Raw genomic sequence first — 20,646 nt, forward strand, 5'->3', positions numbered from 1 at the left:
CACAGTAGGTCCCCTAGACACTAATCCCTACTAAGTAACTACCATGTGGAAGGCCACATATTAGAGAGGCCTTGCAAGGAGTTCAGAGGGGAGTGAAATCAGTGTCTCCCCTTCAGGGAGCTTCCAGCCTGGTATGGGGATGAGAAATGAGGCCAGGAGCAGTGGCTCACGTCTGTAATCTCAGCACTTGGGGAGGCCAAGGCAGGGGGATCACCCTGAGGTTAGGAGTTCGAGACCAGCCTGGCCAACGTGGTGAAACCCCGTCTCTACTAAAAATACAAAATTGAGCTGGGCATGGTGGCAGACGCTTATAATCCCAGCACTTTGGGAGGCCAAGGGGGGCAGATCACCTGAGGTCAGGAGTTCAAGACTAGCTTGGCCAATATGGTGAAACCCCATTTTTACTAAAAATACAAAAATTAGCCAGGCATGGTGGCGGGTGCCTGTAATCCCTGCTACTTGGGAGGCTGAGGCAGGAGAATCGCTTGAACCCAGGAGGCAGAGACTGCAGTAAGCCGAGACTGTGCCATTGCACTCCAGCCTGGGCAACAGGAGGAAAACTCCATCTCAAAAAAAAAAAAAAAAAAGCTAGGCATGGTGGCAGATGCTTGTAATCCCAGCTACTCAGGAGACTGAGGCAGGAGAATCATTCGAACCCAGGAGGTGGAGGCTGCAGTGAGCTGAGATCACGCCACTGCACTCCAGCTTGGGCGACAGAGCAAGGCCTCATCTCAAAAAAAAAAATAAAGAAATGAGGCCAGTCAACATTTTGTAGGGGGCCAGGAAACAGAAAGTTTGCAAGGGACTTTGCATTTGCTGTTCCCTCTGCCTGGGACACTCTTCCCTTCCTCTACACTAGCCAAATTCCACTCATCTGTCAATCCCCTGCCATTAAGCGATTCCACCTTTGAGCAATCTCAATGCTCTTCTGCCACAGCCTGTGTCGTATCCTGATCATTAACCTGCTGTTTACATGCCTGTGTTCCCTGCTGGGCTGTGAGCCACCGAGCACCCGGATGGGGTGTGCTTCTGCCTGGCACATAGTAGGTGCTCACTGGGTATTTATGGAAGCCCAGGAAAGGGAGGGGAGAGGCCCAAGTGAGAGGGGGTCCTGGGCTCATGCAGTGAGCAGGGTTGGGTACCTGAGCATGCGGACCAGAGCAGGGATGCCGCCCGACTTGAAGATGGCGAGCAGCCCCTCCCGGTGGTGGGAGAGGTTGTGCAGGATGCTGGTGGTGCAGCGGGCCGTGTCCAGGTCGCTGGTATTCTGCATGGTGCGCACGACAGCGGCCACCAGCTGGGGCGAGCCCATCAGGGCCCGCCGCGATGCCTCCTTCTTTGACAGCTGGTTCACAATCATGGCCGCCTTGGTCACCACCACCTGGAGGGCAAAGGCAGGTGCAGGGACGTGAGCACTAAGGAGGGGCCGGGATACCCTTCCACACAGCTGAAGAGGACCCCAGTCAGACTCGTCACACACAGGGGAGTCCGGGTCATAACTTCCCTCCACCCCTACAGTGTCCCTCCCCTGAGGACATCTGCTCTCTCCCCTCCCTGCCCGACCCCCACCCTGGCAGGGACCCTCACAGACCGGGTCCTCATCGTTGAGCAGTTTGGTGAGCTCGGGCAAGGCGCGAGTGGCCAGCTCGGCATCATCCTGGTAGTTGATGAGATGCACGATGGCCGACTTGAGCAGCTGGGACGGCTCGGCCAGTCGCTGCAGGTTGGTGGCCTGCCCCTCCACCTGGGTGGCCAGCAGGAGCGAGCTGTCCTCGCCTGACACACCAGGGCACATGGCCTCCCGCACCCGTTTGGCCCTGGCTGTTGTGGACATCTGGTACTCCAGGTCACCTGGGGGCCATGGGGACAGGGACTGAGTGCAGGCAGTGGGCTGGGCAGACACCGGGGAGCAGGGCAGGCCGCAGACAGCCCCACCTGGGTCCTCTGGGCTACCTCTTGCCCTGCCCAAAGCCCGAGCACACGACTGGCCATTCTACCTCTCACCAGGGACCTTGGGGAAGTCACTGTCACCTCAGTAATCTCATCTGTAAAATGGGCCCCACATGTTCTGTCCATCACGGGAATTTTTTTTTTTTTTTTTTTTTTGCACACTCATTATGTGCCTGGCAGTGAATTCAGTGCCCTGCTTATATTTTCTCACATAATCTGACAATGACCCTACAAGGTAAGTACTATCACTGGCTCCACTTTACAGATGGGAAAACTGGGCACAGAGGGGTTATAAGGCAGCCTGACTCAGGGGCCCAAACCCCTACTCTATTCTCCTCCCTTACCCATCAGGTTTGTTTTCAACCCTGAAATCTCAGGAGTCTAATTACACCCTCATCATCCCCAACGGTAGCAATCCTCCCACTATACAGGCAGGCAAACAGAGGCCCAGAGAACCACCACCATCACATCTCACAGCAGATCAGAGGGAAAGTCAGGGCTGTGGGTTCAGAGAGCAGGAGCTGGGTCCTCAGCTGAGACGTCAGGTTCCTCTCTAGCTTCCATCTCCTGGGTGGGTCTGGGAGTCCCACAGGTAGGTGCCCAAGCAGCCACACCCTGGCAACTGTCCTGATGCCCCCAGGGAGAGGGAGGCAGAGGTTCCACCCTCTAATTAGTCGGGAAGGAGGAGACAGCTGCACGGCTTTCCCACCTGGATGCTGTACTTTTTGCTACCAACACAGTGCCTGGCCCTGCCCAGCCAAAAGGCCCCCTGCTACCCCTACCAGCTGTCAGGGAGGAGACTGGCGTGCGAGGGCTGAGCTCCGTAGAGCCCCACCAGCCATAGTCCACCCACACTACTCCCAGCGCCCACAGCCCACCCCCTGGCATGTTCAGGGCCCTGGAGGCACCTGTGGCCAACAGTTCTAGGGCCTGGCTACTCCTCTTTCCCAGAGGGGCAAGGGAGGCTTGGGCTGGCGGGGCATCCCTATCCCGGGCTAAGCCCCAGAGCTGAGTCAGTCACTCGTCCCACAGCCTCGGCCTATCTGCATGTCAGCAGCAGAGGCCTGGTCTCCCTCCAACCCCAACGAGGGGCCCTCAGGCTTGACACCTACACCCCTCTACCCAAAGGGGAATCCCTGGGGGGTTCCTGGGGGCTACGACCCTGGCTCTCCCATCAAACATGAGGCTCCTGCAGCCAAAGGGCTGTGTCCTCCCTGCCATCCATGGGCTCCCTGAGAGCCATAGTGATACCTCCTCATCAGATTCTTTTTTTACTATTTTTTGAGACAGAGTCTTACTCTGTTGCCTAGGCTGGAGTGCAGTGGCGCAATCTCAGCTCACTCCAACCTCTGCCTCCTGGGTTCAAGCAATTCTACTGCCTCAGCCTCCCGAGTAGCTGGGACTACATGTGCATGCACCACCACACCCAGCTAATTTTTGTATTTTTAGTAGAGACGGGGTTTCACCATGTTGGCCAGGCTGGTCTCGAACTCCTGACCTCAGGTGATCTGCCCACCTCAGCCTCCTAAAGTGCTGGGATTACAGGCATGAGCCACCACGGCCAGCGTCTTCATCAGATTCTTATGTTCACAGAAGGCAAGGACTATGGCTCTTCCTTCAGACTGGAGGCACCCTAAGGGCAGGGACTATGCCTTCCCTCCCTACTGATGGTTCACAGAAGAGGATTCTGTGACCCTCCCAGATGCAGCACCCTGAAGTAGCTGCACCTCCTCCTTCAGACTGGGTGGGCCCCTAGTTAGCATGAGCTGTGCCTCCTCCTTCAGACCAGAGACCCCCTACAATCTGCCTCCTTTCACTCTGACCTCTCTCCAGGACCCAGGCAGGTTTTCTGCCCCATGCAATAGTCCCCAGGGGTCCTGACCTTGGCTGGGGGGCACCCCCTGGGTGTAGGTGGTGGTTTTCTTGAGCGTGTATTGGCGGCCACAGGCCTCATCCTCCTCCATGATGCCCTTGCTGCTGACGGAGGGCACGCAGGTGTTGGCGCCCGAGTGGATACCGGAGTCGTAGGTGTATGTCTGCTGCCACTCAGTCACCTTGATAGGCTGCTCCATCAGGTTCATCACCTCCATCGTGGCTACTGGGGGCACAAAGGAGGAAGTCAGGAAGCAGGAAGTCACCTGGCCCAGCCCCCAGCTTCAGCCCATCACCAAGTCCTGCCTGTCTTCCCACATCATCACCATGGCCCCAGGGATTTCAATGAGGATGCAGGCTGGGGATGGGGGGAGTGCCCAGAAGGGCACCAGGCCCAGGGAGGGGCTGCCCATGATGAGATACCCTGGGAGCAGTGAGCCCCAGGGGTGCAGCTGTGTGTGTGTCCTGGGCTTGCATCTCTGATCTCTCAGGGGGATGAGCCCCAGGGGGCAGGGCAGTAAAGGGCCAGCTCCCGCCAGAAGCCCCTGCTCACTCACCTTGCTGCCCTGACCCAACTCTCCCAGGGGCAAGAGAAGGCACTCAGGGCCTCTAGCAGCTTCTGAGGTCCCCTGGGCCCACCCTCAACCACTGGGGCTCCCTGGGAAAGGCTGCAGGGAGGAGGCATCCCAGCCATTGGGCAGGAAACTGGGTGGGGCAGGGAAGCAGTCTGACAGGTTTCTCTGGAGCGCCCCAGGCTCCCTCAGAAACTCCAGGATCTGGCTTTCCTACAGGTTGGGCAGGATCACACACGGCCCTGAGGTCCAAGCCCTAAAGCCCCCTCTCTCCCAGCCCTCCCAGTCCCTAGAAGCCTCTTTGAGTCCCACAGAGCAATTCAAATCTCAGCTACTCACTACTGGAGCAGTTCCCCTCCCCACAGAACCTCAGTGTCCTCATCTGTAAAGCGGGGTCACGCCACCTCCCTCAGAGGTGGTTGCAAGGAGCTGGTGCATAGCAGGTGCTCAGAGGCCACGGCCATTATCATCAGCACCGCCTCTCCTCCAGAAGTGCTTCCTCACCTCCTGGTCTCCTCGAGCCCAGGCTAGGGATCTGGGGTGGGGCAGGCCTGTGGGTGGTCACTGCCGTCAGGAACCCCTCTCTCTCTCTGCAGAGGTTTAGGCGCACCTGAAGGTTAATGAGTAGCAGGGCTGTACTTTGTACCAGGGAGGTGAACTTCCCGCTTGGTCTGTGTTTGGCTCCACTGTCCTGGGAACTGACCTGCAGGGGTCAGAGGCTGCGGGGAGAATGGACGCCATGATCTCATGAGGGCCTACTACAAGCCAGACCTCTCACAGACACCGTCATGCTCATGGGCGGGTTTCAAAGCGCATGCACTGTTCCCCCGCATACAGATACAGAAACTGAGGTTAGAAATGGCAGAGCTGGGACTGGAACCAAGTACAGGTGTGAGGGCACTGAGGTCTGTGGTCTTTGCACATCCCGGCGCAGCCTCAGTGAGTAAGCAGAACTCAGGCTGGTCCACCCATGAAGCCAGGCAGCACCCGGGTTGTCTCACTGTGATGGGGACCAGGTGAGGGTGGGGTGGCTAGGGCAACCTGGCCCCACCCCAGGAACAAAGATCACCAAGGATAAGTCTTCCCTATGACTGCCCCAGTGCCACCCTCCAGGCGGATGACGAATGGTCCTGCAGGTCTCCCAGCCTTTTATGGCAGGCAGCCGTGAGCGTACCTGGAACAGGCAGAGGCAGGGGCCAGGCCAGCTCCCAGCTGCCTCCTTCCTCTCCTCCCACAATCCCTAGTGACTCAGAGTTTCAGGCTGATTAAACAGAAGCAGTCCCACAACCTCAGACGGCAGACCCCAGACGACAGGCTCAGGCCGCCAGATGTGCACAGCTGCTTCCCAGGCATTCGAAAGTGTAACTATTTCAAGAGGAGCACCCCCCCACCAGCCCCCTTTCCACACGTACCCCTTCCTCAGCAACAGAGGGGAATGGCCACTGGCAGGAAACAGGGGCGATGGTGGGTGGCAGGGGGCGGGGTGCTCGGAAAAGGCAGACATGGGAAAATCCTACTAAAATCCTGAGCTCCTCGTGTTATGCCACCTTCCTCAACCACTTCCCTGCCCCAAGGGCAAGTCCCAAGAGAGAGCAGAGGAGAGTTTGGAAGAGAAGCTGCCCCCAGGAGAGAAGGAAGGTGTAAGTGTATCAGTAAACACGGTGGCAATAACCCACTGAATGCCACTCTGCTGGGCTCAAGGCTGAATGACATCTGGACACTGCTGGACATCTGCAGCTCTGGTCAACAAACACACTGCATCCCAGCCAGAGGGCCCTCCTCCATAGACAGTGCCTAACCCTGGGGCTTCTCAGCTAAGGGAGAGGGAAGCGGGCCTCACTCCAAACAAGGGTCACCCCTTGCTGGCCTCACGTCTAAAGGGACCACCACAGTCAAGCCGAGGAACTTCCTCAGCAGGCCCCTCACCACCCCCACCAGCCCAGGTCAACCGCCAGGAGACTGCTGACGGCTGGACAGCTACCCGGGGAGAAACAGAAGCTACAGGATGCCATGGGGGGTGGGGGTGGTAGACGCCCAGTGGCCTTTATTATTATGTGAATCTCATTCTTCCCTCAAAGCAACCCTGGCAGATGTTTTATTATTTCCAATTTTCTTTCTTTCCTTCCTTCCTTCCTTTCTTTCTTTCTTTCCCTTCCTTCCTTCCTTCCTTCCTTCCAGACAGAATCTCTCTCTGTCGCCAAGTTGGAGTGCAGTGGCACGATCTTGGCTCACTGCAACCTCCACCTCCTGGGTTCCAGCGATTCTCCTGCCTCAACCTCTCAAGTAGCTGGGACTACAGGTGTGCGCCACCACGCCTGGCTAATTTTTGTATTTTTAGTAAAGACCAGGTTTCCCCACGTTGGCCAGGCTGGTCTTGAACTCCTGACCTCAGGTGATCTGCCCACCTCAGCCTCCCAAAGTGCTGGGATTATAGGCTTGGGCCACTGTGCCTGGCTTTATTCCCAATTTCTAGGTGAAGAAGCTGTGCCTGCACACTGAGAAAATGGCAGCACTTGTGGTAGGAACAGCATCCAGTCCACTAGACAAGCCTGAGTGGAGCTGAGCCCTCTTGCCAAGGGGAGGAGGGGACCAAGGTGCTTGCAGATGGAAGCAGAGCACCCGGCTGCAAATCAAGTGTCCCAGGTTCAGGCCGGGCATGGTGGCTCACACCTGTAATCCCAGCACTTTGGGAGGCCAAGGCAGGCAGATCATGAGGTCAGGAGTTCAAGACCATCCTGGTCAACATGGTGAAATCCTGTCTCTACTAAAAAAGTACAAAAATTAGCCAGGCATGGTGGTGCGCACCTGTAATCCCAGCTACTCGGAAGGCTGGGGCGGGAGAATTGCTTGAACCAGGGAGGTGGAGGTTGCAGTGAGCCAAGACCGCGCCACTGCACTCCAGCCTGGCTGACAACAGAGCAAGACCCTGTCTCAAAAAAAAAAAAAAGAGTCCCAGGTTCTAGTCCCAGCTCTGCCACAAACTTGCTGGGTGTCCTTGTGTCCCTGGATCTCAAAGGAATGTTGACGTCTAAGATTCTAGGAATAAAAAAACAGGATTCCCACGACAGTCAGAAGAAGGCTGGGGGTGGGCAACGTCAGAGTTGGGAACCAGTTCAGAGACAGGACACACTCCAGAACTCCTCCTGAGGAAGGGGTCACGGGAGCTATTCCTGCAACAGGAAGGCTGGAAGTCAGACCTCAGGCAGGACTGTCAACCAGCCCCAACCTTCTCCTTACCTACTGCCCAGGAGAACAAGGGAACTTCTCTCACAAGAAACAAAAGTGCTGGTTTTACAGTTCCCAGGATGGAGGGGGCCACACCCAGTTCAGTCTTGTCCCTCTCCACCCTGGACCTGGAGTCAGACCTCCTGCAACGCCCCTGGACAGAGTCAGATGGAAGCGAGAGAGACAGACGCAGGCCCTGCCCACTCAGCCCAGCCAGAGACGGGCAGGGACAGAGACAGGGCGGGTTTCTGAGTTGAATGGGCGGCCTTTGTTTAGAGCGTGCTCTGTTGTTAGCAGCACGCACGGGAGGAAGAAGCCAGATCAGAGACTGTAGGGACAGCCCAAGGACAGGAAGAAGGAAGACGGGCCCTGGAGAGGGGTTGCAGAGGACCCTTCCCCACGGGGCCCACACCAGGTAAGTGTGAGCAAGTAATAAGGCTAGACTGGGTGCACCTCCTCCTCTGCGCAGCCAACCCAGAGGGCTGGCACCGGGCACCCTAAATCCGAGACTGACCTGGCAGAGTGTGGCCCAGCCCTGACATTAAAAATAGCCCCACCAGAGCTACACCAGGCTCCTTCCCCAGCCGGCACCTGCCGAGGACAGTCAGCAATGGGCACATCTAGGCTGGGTTGCAGGGCACCAACTGCCAAGACACCTGGAAATAAGGACAAGAATGGGTTACCCCAGAGGCCATGCTGGAAGCAGGCTCAGAAGCATTGCATTTGGGGACAGAGGAGCAGGGCGGAGCAGGGCAGGGCTGGGTGCCCCAGAGGTTCCTTAGGCTAGAGGCCAGCACCCTGTGCAGACACAGGTCCCCAGGCTCAGACAGCGACAGGGTGAGTACAGGATTCTGAGTGAGGAGAGGGGCTCAATTTCCTTAAGCCTCATTTTCTCATCTGTAAAATGGAGATGATCAAGTGACTTCTTTTGTCACTGTGACTCCGGAAGCCCTCTGTCCACAGAAAAGGCATGCATTCCTATATTAGAAGAACAGAGATGGCAGAGGAGGTGGAAGCCAGCTGGCGCAGTGGCTCATGCCTATAATCCCAGCATTTTGGAAGGTGGAGGTGGGAGGGTCGTTTGAGCCCAGGAGTTCGAGACCAGCCTGGGCAACATAGTAAGACCCTGTCTCTACAAAAAACAAAAATAAATTAGCCAGGCATGGTGGCATGCACCTGCAGTCCCAGCTACTCTGGAAGCTGAAGCATCACTTGAGCCCAGGTGATTGAGGCTGCAGTGAGCCAGGATCACGCCACTCCAGCCTAGGCAACAGAGCAAGACCGTGTCTCAAAAAAAAAGGTGAGTGAGGAGGCCAGGCGCGGTGGCTCACGCCTGTAATCCCAGCATATTGGGAGGCCAAGGTGGGTGGATCACAAGGTCAGGAGTTTGAGACCAGCCTGGCAAACATAGTGAAACCCCATCTCCACTAAAAATACAAAAAATTAGCCAGGCGTGGGGGTGGGCACCTGTAATCCCAGCTACTCGGGAGGCTGAGGCAGGCAAATCACTTGAACTCGGGAGGCGGAGGTTGCAGTGAGCTGAGATCTCGCCAATTGCACTCCAGCCAGGGCTACAGTGCGAGACTCCGTCTCAAAAAAAAAGAAAAATAATAAAAATAAAAAAAGGTGAAGACCAGCACAGAGACCTGTCGGGCAAGGTGGCTGACAGTCTGTCTGGGGGAACCCTGGCTGCTTTCTCTGACCCCTGAGATGGGGACTAGGTAGGGAGCTGCCTCCCAGGCCCTGGGGAGGCGAAGGGAACATGGCTGAGGAGAAGGGGAGTGCAACTTCACTCACGCCAGGTGGAGACACTGGCTGTCCCATGCCCAGTCCATGCTGCTTCCTGCAGCCAGGGGCAGCTGCACAGCCAGGCGTGAACATTCCCCACATAGCAGTCCCAGGGGGAAGCTGGGCTCAGGAGGGTCTCCAGCCCCCACCTTCCCCACTCTGTCCCTGGCTCCTGCTGAGGTCTGGCCAGCAGTTCCAAGCACAGACACAGACTCTAGAAAGTGCAGAGAGACGGACATACTGGCTTCCCTTGAGGGCCTGTTTCCCTCTCAGGCTGGGGCTGCCCAAGGAGGCCTCTCCCCTCTGGCTGGCAGCTCCAGGACGGAACCTCCTGCAGACTAGAGGTTCTCTGGCAGACACTGTGGTCTCCATCAGCAAGCTGGTCCATTCCAAGAGGGCAGAACTGAAGCAGGAGCTGTCAGAGAAGCTGGTCTTAGGCTTCCGGAGGAAAACCCTCACTTCCAGTCTGGAGGGCAGCCCGGGCTGTGGCCTGAGGATGAGCTGGGGCCTGGGGGAGGCGCAGGCCTGACGACCCAGCTGTTGTTTATTTTCCTCCTTCTGGGCTCCTTCCCAAAGCAAACAAACCCGGGTGGGAAAATGAAGGGGATTTGTAGCAGAGGGAAATGCCACGGCCAAGTGGCTCGACCCACGGACCTCTATGCTCCCCTGGAGAGGGCTCCAGCTGGAGCTCCGTTCCCTGCTGGTGACCCCCGTGGGCAGATTCCCAAACTGGCAGATGACCCCAAACCGGGACTCCTGGGAATGGAAAAACACTTCACCCCACACCAGGAAACAACAACAAAAGGTTGACGTGTGTTGGTGACGCAAAATACACAAGTACTCTCATTCCACTGCCTCCAACCACCACCAGTGGGGCTTGGGCAGCCCGGGGTCCAGGGGCGGCCCACTTCTCAATAACAGCAGCTCCGACCCCAGCTGACTGAGGCCCACTCCCTGGGGTGTGATTCTGCAAGGATCCCTACATATAACCCTCTCCTGGGAAGATCCATCTGTTTATTGTACAACACATGCTGGAAAACCAGGATTGGAATAAAGGTTTGGCTAAAATCTGTTACTGTAGGCAGGGTGCAGTGGCTCACCCCTGTAATCCCAGCACTTTAGGAGGCCAAGGCAGGTGAATCCCCTTGAGCTCAGGAGTTCCAGACCAGTCTGGGCAACATGGCGAAACCTTGTCTCTACAAAAAAATGCAAAAATTAGCCGGGCATGGTGGCATGTGCCTATAGTCCCAGCTACTTGGGAGGCTGAAGTAGGAGGATCGCTTAAGCCCAGGAAGAGGAGGTTGCAGTGAGCTGAGATCTGCACTCCAGCCTGGGCAACAGAGTGAGACCTCATCTCAAAAAAAAAAAAAAATGTTACTATATACAGGGGATGAGCTCATCAAGATCAAGGCTAAAGAACAAAAGGATGTTGCCGAGTGCGGTGGCTCATGCCTGTAATCCCAGCACACTTTGGGAGGCCAAGGTGGGTGGATCACAAGGTCTGGAGTTTGAAACCAGCCTGGCCAACATGGTGAAACGCCGTCTCTACTGAAAATACAAAAAACTAGCCAGGCATGGTGGCAGGTGCCTGTAATCCCAGCTACTCAGGAGGCTGAGGCAGGAGAATCGCTTGAAACCAGAAGGCAGAGGTTGCAGTGAGCTGAGATTGTGCCACTGTACTCCAGCCTGGGCAACAAGAGCAAAACTCCATCTCAAAAAAAAAAAAAAAAAGACCTTAATGAAAGTTGCCTTTTAGGATTATGGGCGATTTTTTTTCTTTTCTCTTAAACTTTTCTAAACTTCCCAATTTTTTTTCTTTTTTTGAGACAGATGTCGCCCAGGCTGGAGTGCAGTGGTACAATCTTGGCTCACTGCAAGCTCCGCCTCCCGGGTTCACGCCATTCTCCTGCCTCAGCCTCCAGAGTAGCTGGAACTACAGGCGCCTGCCACAACGCCCAGCTAATTTTTTGTATTTTTTAGTAGAGAGGGGGTTTCACCATGTTAGCCAGGATGGTCTCGATCTCCTGACCTCATGATCCGCCCGCCTCGGCCTCCCCAAGTGCTGGGATTACAGGCGTGAGCCACCGCGGCTGGCCTCCAATTTTTTTTTTTTTTTTACAATGATCAGATATTACTTTTTTTATTTTCTTTCTCTTTTTTGAGACAAGGTCTCACTCTGTTGCCCAAGCTGGAGTATAGTGGCACAATCATGGCTCACTGCAGCCTTGAACTCCTGGGCTCAAGCAATCCTTCCGCCTCAGCCTCCCGAGTAGCTAGGACCACGTGCACGTGCCACCATGCTTGGCTAAATTTTTTTTTTTTTTTTAGAGATGGGGTCTTGCTATATTGCACAGGCTGGCAGGCTGGTCTCAAAGTCCCGGCCTCAAGCAATCCTCCTGCCTCAACCTTCAGAGTGGTTGGGATTACAAGTGTAAGCCACTGCCCCAGCCAGATAATACCTTCTCAATCATGGAAGAGGAGGAGTCTCCCCTAAATAAGCAGCTTATTGATTGCCAAGCCCCGTCCCAACTCTGCTCTGGACCCTGCTACTGTCTCCATAGTAGGGAAAGACACAGAAAGCTGAGCTTCAGCTGGGCATGGTGGCTCGTGCCCATAATCCCAGCACTTTGGGAGGCTGAGATGGGACAAATGCTTGAGCTCAGGAGTCCAAGACCAGCCTGAGCAACATAGCAAGACCCTGTCTCTACACAAAACTTTAAAAATTAGCTGGGCATGGTGGTGCACACCTGTGGACCCAGCTACTTGGGAGGCTGGGCAGGAGGATTGCTTGAGCCCAGGAGTTCAAGGATGCAGTGAGCTGTGATCACGCTCACTGCACTCTAGCCTAAGGGACAGAGCGAGTCCCTACCTCAAAAAAAGGAAAGAAGGCCGGGCGCAGTGGCTCACACCTGTAATCCCAGCACTTTGGGAGGCTGAGGTGGATGGATCACTTGAGGTCAGGAATTCAAGACCAGCCTGGCCAACATGGTGAAACCCCCATCTCTACTAAAAATACAAAAATTAGCTGGGCATGGTGGCGCATGCCTGTAGTCCCAGCTACTTAGGAGGATGAGGCAGGAGAATTGCTTGAACCCAGGAGGCAGAGGTTGCAGTGAGCCGAGACTGACCACTGCACTCCACCCTGGGTGACAGAGCAAGACTCCATCTCAAAAAACAAACCAAAAAAAAAAAAAAAAAAAAAAGAAAGAAAGAAAAGAGAAGAGGAGAAGGGAGGAGGAAAGAAAGCTGAATGCCAAAAGTGGTGGCTCACGCTTGTAATCCCAGCATTTCGGGAGGCCAAGGTAAGTGGATCACCTGAGGTCAGGAGTTCAAGACCAGCCTGACCAATATGGTGAAACCCCGTCTCTACTAAAAATAAAAAAATTAGGCCGGGCACAGTGGCTTACGCCTGTAATCCCAGCACTTTGGGAGGCCGAGGCGGGTGGATCACGAGGTCAGGAGATTGAGACCATCCTGGCAAACATGGTGAAACCCCGTCTTTACTAAAAACACAAAAAAATTAGCCGGGCGTGGTGGCGGGCGCCTGTAGTCCCAGCTACTCGGGAGGCTAAGGCAGGAGAATGGTGTGAACCCAGGGGGCGGAGCTTGCAGTGAGCGGAGATCGTGCCACTGCACTCCAGCCTGGGTGACAGAGTGAGACTCTGTCTCAAAAAAAAAAAAAAAAAAATTAGCCGGGCAAACTGGCAGGCGCTTGTAGTCCCAGCTACGCAGGAGGCTGAGACAGGAGAATCACCTGAACCCGGGAGGTGGAGGTTGCAGTGAGCCAAGATTGTGCCACTACACTCCACTCTGGGTGACAGAGTGAGAGACTCTGTCTCAAAAAAAAAAAAGAAAGCTGAGCTTCCTGCTCTGCTGGCCCCAAAGGCCAAGATGCCAGGAGGCTGAGCAAAGGGGAGTGGTCCACGAGCTTTCCCTTCCGGCCTGGCAGAGGAAGTCGCTTCACAATGAGGTATTCCATGTCCCCAGACTCAACCATGTCCCAGTGTCCCAGGAGAGGCCGCTCAGTGTCACTTGCAGGAACACAAGCCCTGGTGACCTGCCCAGCCACACTGCTTACTTTTCCTCTTCACAGGGGTCACAGGGCCAGCTCACAGATGCCTTTCCCTCTCACTGCCAGGTCGCTCTTCTCCCAAAAGATACAAATGAGGAGTCTCCCCAAAGGGCAGCAATTCCTGCCTGGCCTCCCTGCCGGACAGGATGGCCCTCATCAGAGAAGAGTCAATGCTGAGTCTCCACCTCTCCCTCTTACTTCTCAACTCAAGATTTCATCTTTAGCAGGCAGAAAGCCCTTCCTCCTGTCTAGACCGCGTCCCTTCAGTAAGTGCATCGGGCCTGTAGCTCTCATGTCCTCGGGGGAGATGGAAAACTGCAACCTCATGCCCTCTTTGTAGTAGTCAGTGGGACGGGGTTCATTCTGTTTTCTTCTCTGTCTCAAGTCCCATTAGCCTTCTCCACGATCAATAATCCCCTTGCCTGGGGTCCCTGCCTGCCCTCAGGGAATCCAGAAGCGCAGTAGTGACAGGTTCAGTACTCCAGCTGCACCATCACATAAAGAGAACCCATTTCCCAGACCCCAAATCCAGGCCCATTCTGGTGTCAGATGTCCAGTTGGCAGAGACACCAGAACCAGGCAGGTCTGGAGAACAATCTGACACCAGCTCCTCCCTAGAGGGCCAAGGCTCTGGCTGATAGGCAGCACACATGACCCCCACCTCCATCACCAGAAAGGCCCTCCCAGCAGCTGCCTATCTCAGGTCTCTTGGGCTTCAGAGCGGAGGACAGCCAGTTCCCCATCAAAAGCAGCCTGGCAGCACTGCCTGGTCCACTCCAGCAGGACATTAGCCCAGGCCTAAATCGGACTCTTGTTTCTCGCCACTCCCCACAGGGCAGCACCCCTTTATCTTTGCATAGCCCCAGCCCCCAGCAAAGCAGGCAACTCCCACTTCCTACACATGAACAAGCCCAGAACAGCCATGGTTCTACCTAACCCAAGCTAGGAGGGCAGCACAGCTTTGACCCCTGCCTCTTCTTTCCCTCTCAACCTCCCCCCAACACTCACCACAGCCCTGGCCTTGGGGAGAAGCCGCTTCCACCGGAAACTAAAAATCAAGCCACTGGGGAGATTTAAGTGGGCTGGTGGCCAGGATAGGTATCACCCCCACCTACCAAACCTGCCCTACATTCACCACTCACACATGCCTTCATGGGCCCTTCTGAATTCTCTTCTCCCCAGTCAGGCAGAGGCTCTCAAAAGGGGGTGCAGAAAAATCCTTTCCACTCACACCTGTAATCCCAGCACTTTGGGAGGCTGAGGCGGGCGGATCTCCTGAAGGTCAGGAGTTCGAGACCATCCTGGCCAACATGGTGAAACCCCATCTCTACTAAAAATACCAAAATTAGCCTAGTGTGGTGGTGCATGCCTGTAATTCCAGCTACTCGGGAGGCTGAGACAGCAGAATCGCTTGAACCCAGGAGGTAGAGGTTACAGTGAGCCGAGATCGCGCTACCGCACTCCAGCCTGGGTGGCAGAGCGTGACTCCGTCTCAAAAAAAAAAAAAAAATCCTTTCCAGAACTGCATGGGGCAATACAGCAGGATGGGTTCTAGGCTTGGAATCAGAGGACCAAAACATCAGTCTTGGTGTTGCTTGGGTCTCGCTGTACAACCTTGGGGAAATTACTTAAGTTCCTTGAGTTTCAATTTCCTCATCTGTAGAATGGGGATAATGATACGTGCTTTTTTTTGAGTCAGGGACTCACTCTGTTGCCCAGGCTGGAATACAGTGACACAGCTCACTGCAGCCTTGACTTCCCTGGGCTCAGGTAATCCTCCCACCTCAACATTCCCAGTAGCTGGGACCAAAGGCATGCACCACCACGCCCGGCTAATTTTTCTATTTTTTTATAGAGATGGGGTTTCTCCATGTTGCCCAGGTTGGTCTGGAACTCCTGGGCTCAATCAAGCAGTCCACCCTTCTGGGCCTCCTAACATGCTGGGATTACGGGTTTCAGCCATCTAGCCTGGCCAGCCATAAGGATTAAGTAAAAATAGTTAATGGAAGTGCTTGGTTTGGGCCAGGTGAGGTGGCTCACGCCTGTAATCCCAGCACTTTGGGAGGCCGGGGCGGGCGAATCACGAGGTCAGGAGATCAAGACCAGCCTGCGCAACATGGTGAAACCCCATCTCTACTAAAAATAAAAATACAAAAAATCAGCCAGGCGTGGTGGCACGCGCCTGTAATCCAGGCTACTCAGAAGGCTGAGGCAGGAGAATCGCTTGAACCCAGGAGGCGGAGATTGCAGGGAGCCTGGGTGATAGAGCGAGACTCCATCTCAAAAAAAAAAAAAGTGCTTGGTTTCTGTAAAGTCTTACCTTGATCTGGAGTTACCGTTTGTCAAGTACTTACTGGGTAGATAGGTATTAGTATTCCCATTTTGTCAAAGAGGTCACTGAGGCTCAGGTAATGAGAGACAGAGCTGGGTCTCAAACCCAGCTCAGTTCAAGCCCAAAGCCCTGTGCTCAGAACTGCCCCACTGTCCCATCTCTCCAAATAAACAGTCCTTCTGTAGACTAGTCAATTGACTCATCTCATTCTAAGGTGGCTCCAGGATGGGAAAAAGGTTGGCAGCCCTAGCCTGACCTTTTTCGTTCCTATGTGCTGCATTCTCAAAGCCTCGGCCCTGGCAGCCCAAACAGAGGCTCCAGAGGGAATGGGGTGGAGCCAGGGTGCAAGGGAGGGGTGGAGTGGGGGTGGGAGGGCTCAAGTCACCCAAGCTGGGGCTTGATCTAGCAAGAAATGACTAACTGGGTCCTACCTTCTCCTCGTCCCCCGCGTCCCTCAGTCCAGTCAGTGGCCAGTTTTCACCAGGCACCTCCTAGCAGTACTTCCTCAGTATTATCTTTTCATCACAGCCAGAAACCAGATTAGCTAAACTAATCATTTAGCCAACATAATCACAATGCCCTCCCCTCCTCCACATTGGCACAGAGAAGAGGGAAAGCAGGTTATTTTTGCCCAAACTCCCTGCTCCTGTTGCTCCCCAGAGGTGCAGAATCCCATCCCCCAGCAGAAAAGGATCTGAGTTCCCACACTGACTTCCCCCTAGCACAGGGCTGAGCGTGATCCCCACCCAGGATAAAGGGGCTGAGTCTGGGCCCCCAGCCTCACTCCCCCATCTACAACAAAGAAAGAGGTGGTAGACTCTTCCCCTCCAAGCACTCTCGATCCCCGCCCCCCGCAATCTTTCTCCCACCCCCAGGACTGAGAGAGAACCCAACTGTTGTATTCTCTCTCTGTTCCCCAAGGAAGCTGGGCTCCAAATCCTGCAAAAAGACCACACTTCAGATTTTTTTTTAAACCGGGGTAGAAAGCCTGATCAAGATCCCCAATTCTGGAGCAGGGGGGTCTCAGGAAATTGGGAGCAGGGAAGGCGGGGGGCCCGATGCAGCTCTGCCTGAGAGAGTCTAGCATTGAAGAAACCTTCCCCCAAAAAGCCTTCCTGCGGTCTCACTTTCCCTGTCAAATTCTTTCAGGAAAGCGGGTGGGAAAGGTCTGTCCAGGCCTCCAGAAAGCATGCACCTTCATAATTCAGAAATCAAATGGAAGGCAAGTGCCACATCCTCATGTTCTTCTGCCTCAATAACCAGCCTGCTAAGTAATGTGGGGGATGGGGTAGAGGGGAAAAAAAAAAAAAGACAAGAACAACCACTCCCCCCACCTTCCTCAGTTTGGCCCAGCCCCGCCCCACCCCCATTCCTGGGGAGGGGGCAGAGCTTGAGAGAGAACCACTTACGCAGGCCTTTCTGAGGGGGTGTGGTGGTCCCCGGAGGCAGGAAGAGAAGGAAGAAGCTGCTTCCCCTCTCAGCACTTTCCACCCCCCACCCCGGCCCCTACCTCAGGCCCCTGGGGCCCAGGGAACAGGATGAATGTGGGGGCAGGGAAGACAGGGTCGGAGCGCAGGCACCGGCCCAGGTTCAGCCAGGGGCCGGCTGGGGGAAGGGGCTTTGCACCAGGAAGGACCCCGTAAGCCTAAAGGAAGTTTTGGGCAAGGAGACGGGAAAACCCCCAGATAAAGCTGCTGTGAATACTTCCTCCTGCAAAGTTTGTTTTGGGTGATTTTTTCCAACAATAAGAGGTTAGAGAAGACGGGTCCTGTTCCCCTACCAACACTCTGGCAGCCACAGCTGCTGGAAACTGGGCCAGGTGACCCTGAATTCTTCATCCGTGCACAGACCCCACCCCCACCCCCAGACCCCAGGGCGAGCCACGGGTGCCAGACACCAGCTGGACACTGAGCCGAGCCCTGCACCCCCCACTGTCACTCCATCCCACCTCCGCTGAAGAAGCCAGAGCCAGGCTCCCATCGGCGTGGAGGGAGGCGCCGCAGGTAGTATCGACGAGGCTCTGGGAGCTGGAGGGCAGGGCCTCTGGACTCCGTGCGCTCACCTGCTCGGCAGGTGGGGCCAGAGTCGCTGGGAAAATGTGCGCTCGGCCCCCACAGTTGGGCAAGCTGGGCGCAAACAATAGGGCCCCACCCAGGCCTGGGGGAGTAGGGAGGGAGGGAAAGCGAGGATGACGCGTGGGGTGGGGTGAGGGTGGCCCCAAAGAGACCAGCGGCAGCAAGTTTCCCAAACGGTAAATTCCTGACTGCAGCGTGAGCCCTGGGACGCAGTCAAAGCAGAGCAAAGTCTCCCCCGCCAGCTCAGGGCGAGAGTCAGGGACGCGGCGTCGGGCGAGCTGCGCGGGCCCCGGGGGAGGCGCGACCCCGGAGGCACCTGTCCGGATCCCTCCCGCCTTGCTCAGATCTCTGGTTCGCGGAGCTCCGAGGCGCGCTCGGCCCGAACCGCGCGACCCCCAAGTCGCCGCGCCCAGGACCCCAGCGCGCCCCCTGCCGCCGGTGCAGGGTGGCGCTCGATGGCACCCGCCCTCACCTGCCCAGGGACGGCTGGGACCGGCCCCGCGGCCGCTCGCCACCCCTTCTCTCCCCAACGATACCTGCCCCCGTTCGCCCGCACCTGAGTATGGGGCCTGGCCGGGTCGGGTCGGGGTCGGGCCGGGGTGGGAGCCGGCGCGGACAGCGAACTGAGCTCGGCGCGGTCGGGCGGCGGCTGCTCCGGACTCTGGCCAAGGCAGCAACTCAGTAACCGAACAAAAGGCGAAGAGACCTGACAGCCAAGCCACGCCCCTCGCCACCTCGAAGCTCCGCCCCTGGAGGGAGACGCCCACTCTCTGGTGCGAACTCACTGGCTGTCTCGCCTGACTGTCCGTGGAGGGGCGGAGCCTCGCCTCCAGTCCTCTTCCACGGCCGCCTTTGTTTATCCGCTTGCCATTGGCCCCAGGGACTGCCAGTCGGCTCTAGGGATGGACTCTAACTTGAGGTCTCATCCTGACACTGCATCTATTGGCAGATAGAAAGTTACTTCCTCCTGATTGGACAAGGCGCTGTCAGTAAGACTAAGGAAAAAACCAATGGAAGGGATGGGGTGTGTCTTGCCCCACCCTTGCTCTGAGCAGGTGAGACTCATTACTCTCCCCTTCCCCCTACCTGTCCAACAGGTAAGTCAGGGGGATACCAAGGGAAGGGACAGACGCCTTCACCGGCCAGCCAACTCAGCGTCAGGCATGATGCTTCTTTGGGCTTATTCATCCTTGCACCAAAGTAGTAATCACATATTTGTATAGCATTTCATAGGCTTTGTGCTGGGTTGGGATTTTTTTCCCGAAAGATGAAGTACTCCTGGGATTTAGAATTAGAAGGCCAGGGTTTGTGTTCTCCCACTTAGTATGATCTTAGGCAAGTTACTTCACCCTGTTTCTCCTCTTCTGTAAACTGGATACATTAGCCATATCTACCTCACTGGAGTATGTGGGGATTAAATGACGTCAGGTTTGTGAAAGCACGCAGAAACTGCTAAAGGTTAGAATTTAAATTAATGGTATGGGTTTTTTTTTTAATTATTGTGACAGCTCTGAAAAATAGTTAGGATGAGAAAACGACCCTCATTGTAAAGATGAAGAAACCGAAGTTCAGAGAAGTCACAAAACTACAAAGTGGCACACCCCAAGCTAGAACCTCCTTCCTCCCATTTGAAGGACCACCAAACCAGCTGTTCCCCTCATGGAAGAGGAGTATAGACATAAAATGTCAAGGCAATGGGGAAGGGGCAGAGAAAAGGCACAAACACTTGGAGGAGAGACAGAACAATTAATTGGCACAAAAATACAGTATTGGTGTCAGGAGGCTTTGGTGGGCTTGGAAACATCAAGCAGCAGATCTGAAGGAAATCCAGCCCTGGCATGAAAGAAATGGGGCAGGCCAGGCGCAGTGGCTCACTCCTGTAATCTCAGCATTTTGGGAGGCCAAGGCGGGTGGATCACCTGAGGTCGAGAGTTCAACACCAGCCTGGCCAATATGGTGAAGCCCCATCTCTACAAAAAATACAAAAAGTTAGCCGAGCGTGGTGGCGGGCAACTATAATCCCAGCTGCTTGGGAGACTGAGGCAGGAGAATTGCTTGAACCCGGGAGGCGGAGGTTGCAGTGAGCTGAGATCATGTCACTGCACTCCAGCCTGGGCGTGACAGAGCGAGACTCCATCTCAAACAAAAAAAAAAAGAAAAGAAAAGAAAAAAACAAACCGGGCAGCACACCTCTCTGCGATAGGAGAGCCTGGGGTAGAGATCAGAAAGAACTTCTTGGCCGGGCGTGGTAGCTCATGCCTGTAATCCCAGCAATTTGGGAGGCCAAGGTGGGCAGATCACTTGAGGTCAGGAGTTCGAGACCAGCCTGGCCAACACGGTGAAACCCCATCTCTACTAAAACTACAGAAATTAGCCGGGCATGGCAGCGGGCACCTGTAATATGCCAGCTACTTGGGAGGCTGAGGCAGGAGAATGGCGTGAACCCGGGAGGCGGAGGTTGCAGTGAGCTGAGATCATGCCATTGCACTCCAGCCTGGGTGACAGAGTGAGACTCTGTCTCAAAAAAATAAAAAGAACTTCTCACAGACAGCTTAAGAAGACAAGGGCACTTCCTTTCTGTGGTTGATGACATGAATGCTGCTCGTGGCTGTATGGTGTGCCAAGGGCCCTACAAACATTCCTTCATTCAACACTTGAGTATTCATTGTCAACTGTATGTTAGGCACTGGTAAACACAGAAAATAAAACCTGGTGACACAGAAAATAAAAATGATCCCAACCTTCAAAGAGCTCATAGAA

At 55.3% G+C, this 20,646-nt stretch overlaps 1 protein-coding gene across 6 annotated transcripts in view; it reads right to left on the minus strand.

The window, feature by feature from the left end:
* JUP (junction plakoglobin) overlaps window positions 1-18,615 on the minus strand; it is a 32,082-nt gene extending 13,467 nt beyond the window's left edge. Inside the window, exons 1-4 of one of the 6 annotated variants that reach the window (XM_054546395.2) lie at window positions 18,443-18,615; window positions 3,833-4,048; window positions 1,592-1,851; window positions 1,143-1,381 (exon numbers count right to left, since the gene is read on the minus strand). In XM_054546395.2, the coding sequence (XP_054402370.1) occupies window positions 1,143-1,381; window positions 1,592-1,851; window positions 3,833-4,040 (707 nt within the window). In that variant the 5' untranslated portion in view covers window positions 4,041-4,048; window positions 18,443-18,615. Of the gene's footprint in view, window positions 1-1,142; window positions 1,382-1,591; window positions 1,852-3,832; window positions 4,049-4,898; window positions 4,921-16,242; window positions 16,570-17,759; window positions 18,132-18,422 lie in introns of those variants that run through there. The other 5 variants (XM_054546396.2, XM_054546394.2, XM_054546393.2 and 2 more) reach the window with 5 other exon arrangements.
* Window positions 18,616-20,646: the final 2,031 nt, after the last annotated feature.

Source organism: Pongo abelii, chromosome 19 (genome assembly GCF_028885655.2).
Source record: "Pongo abelii isolate AG06213 chromosome 19, NHGRI_mPonAbe1-v2.0_pri, whole genome shotgun sequence".
Lineage (NCBI taxonomy): Eukaryota > Metazoa > Chordata > Mammalia > Primates > Hominidae > Pongo > Pongo abelii.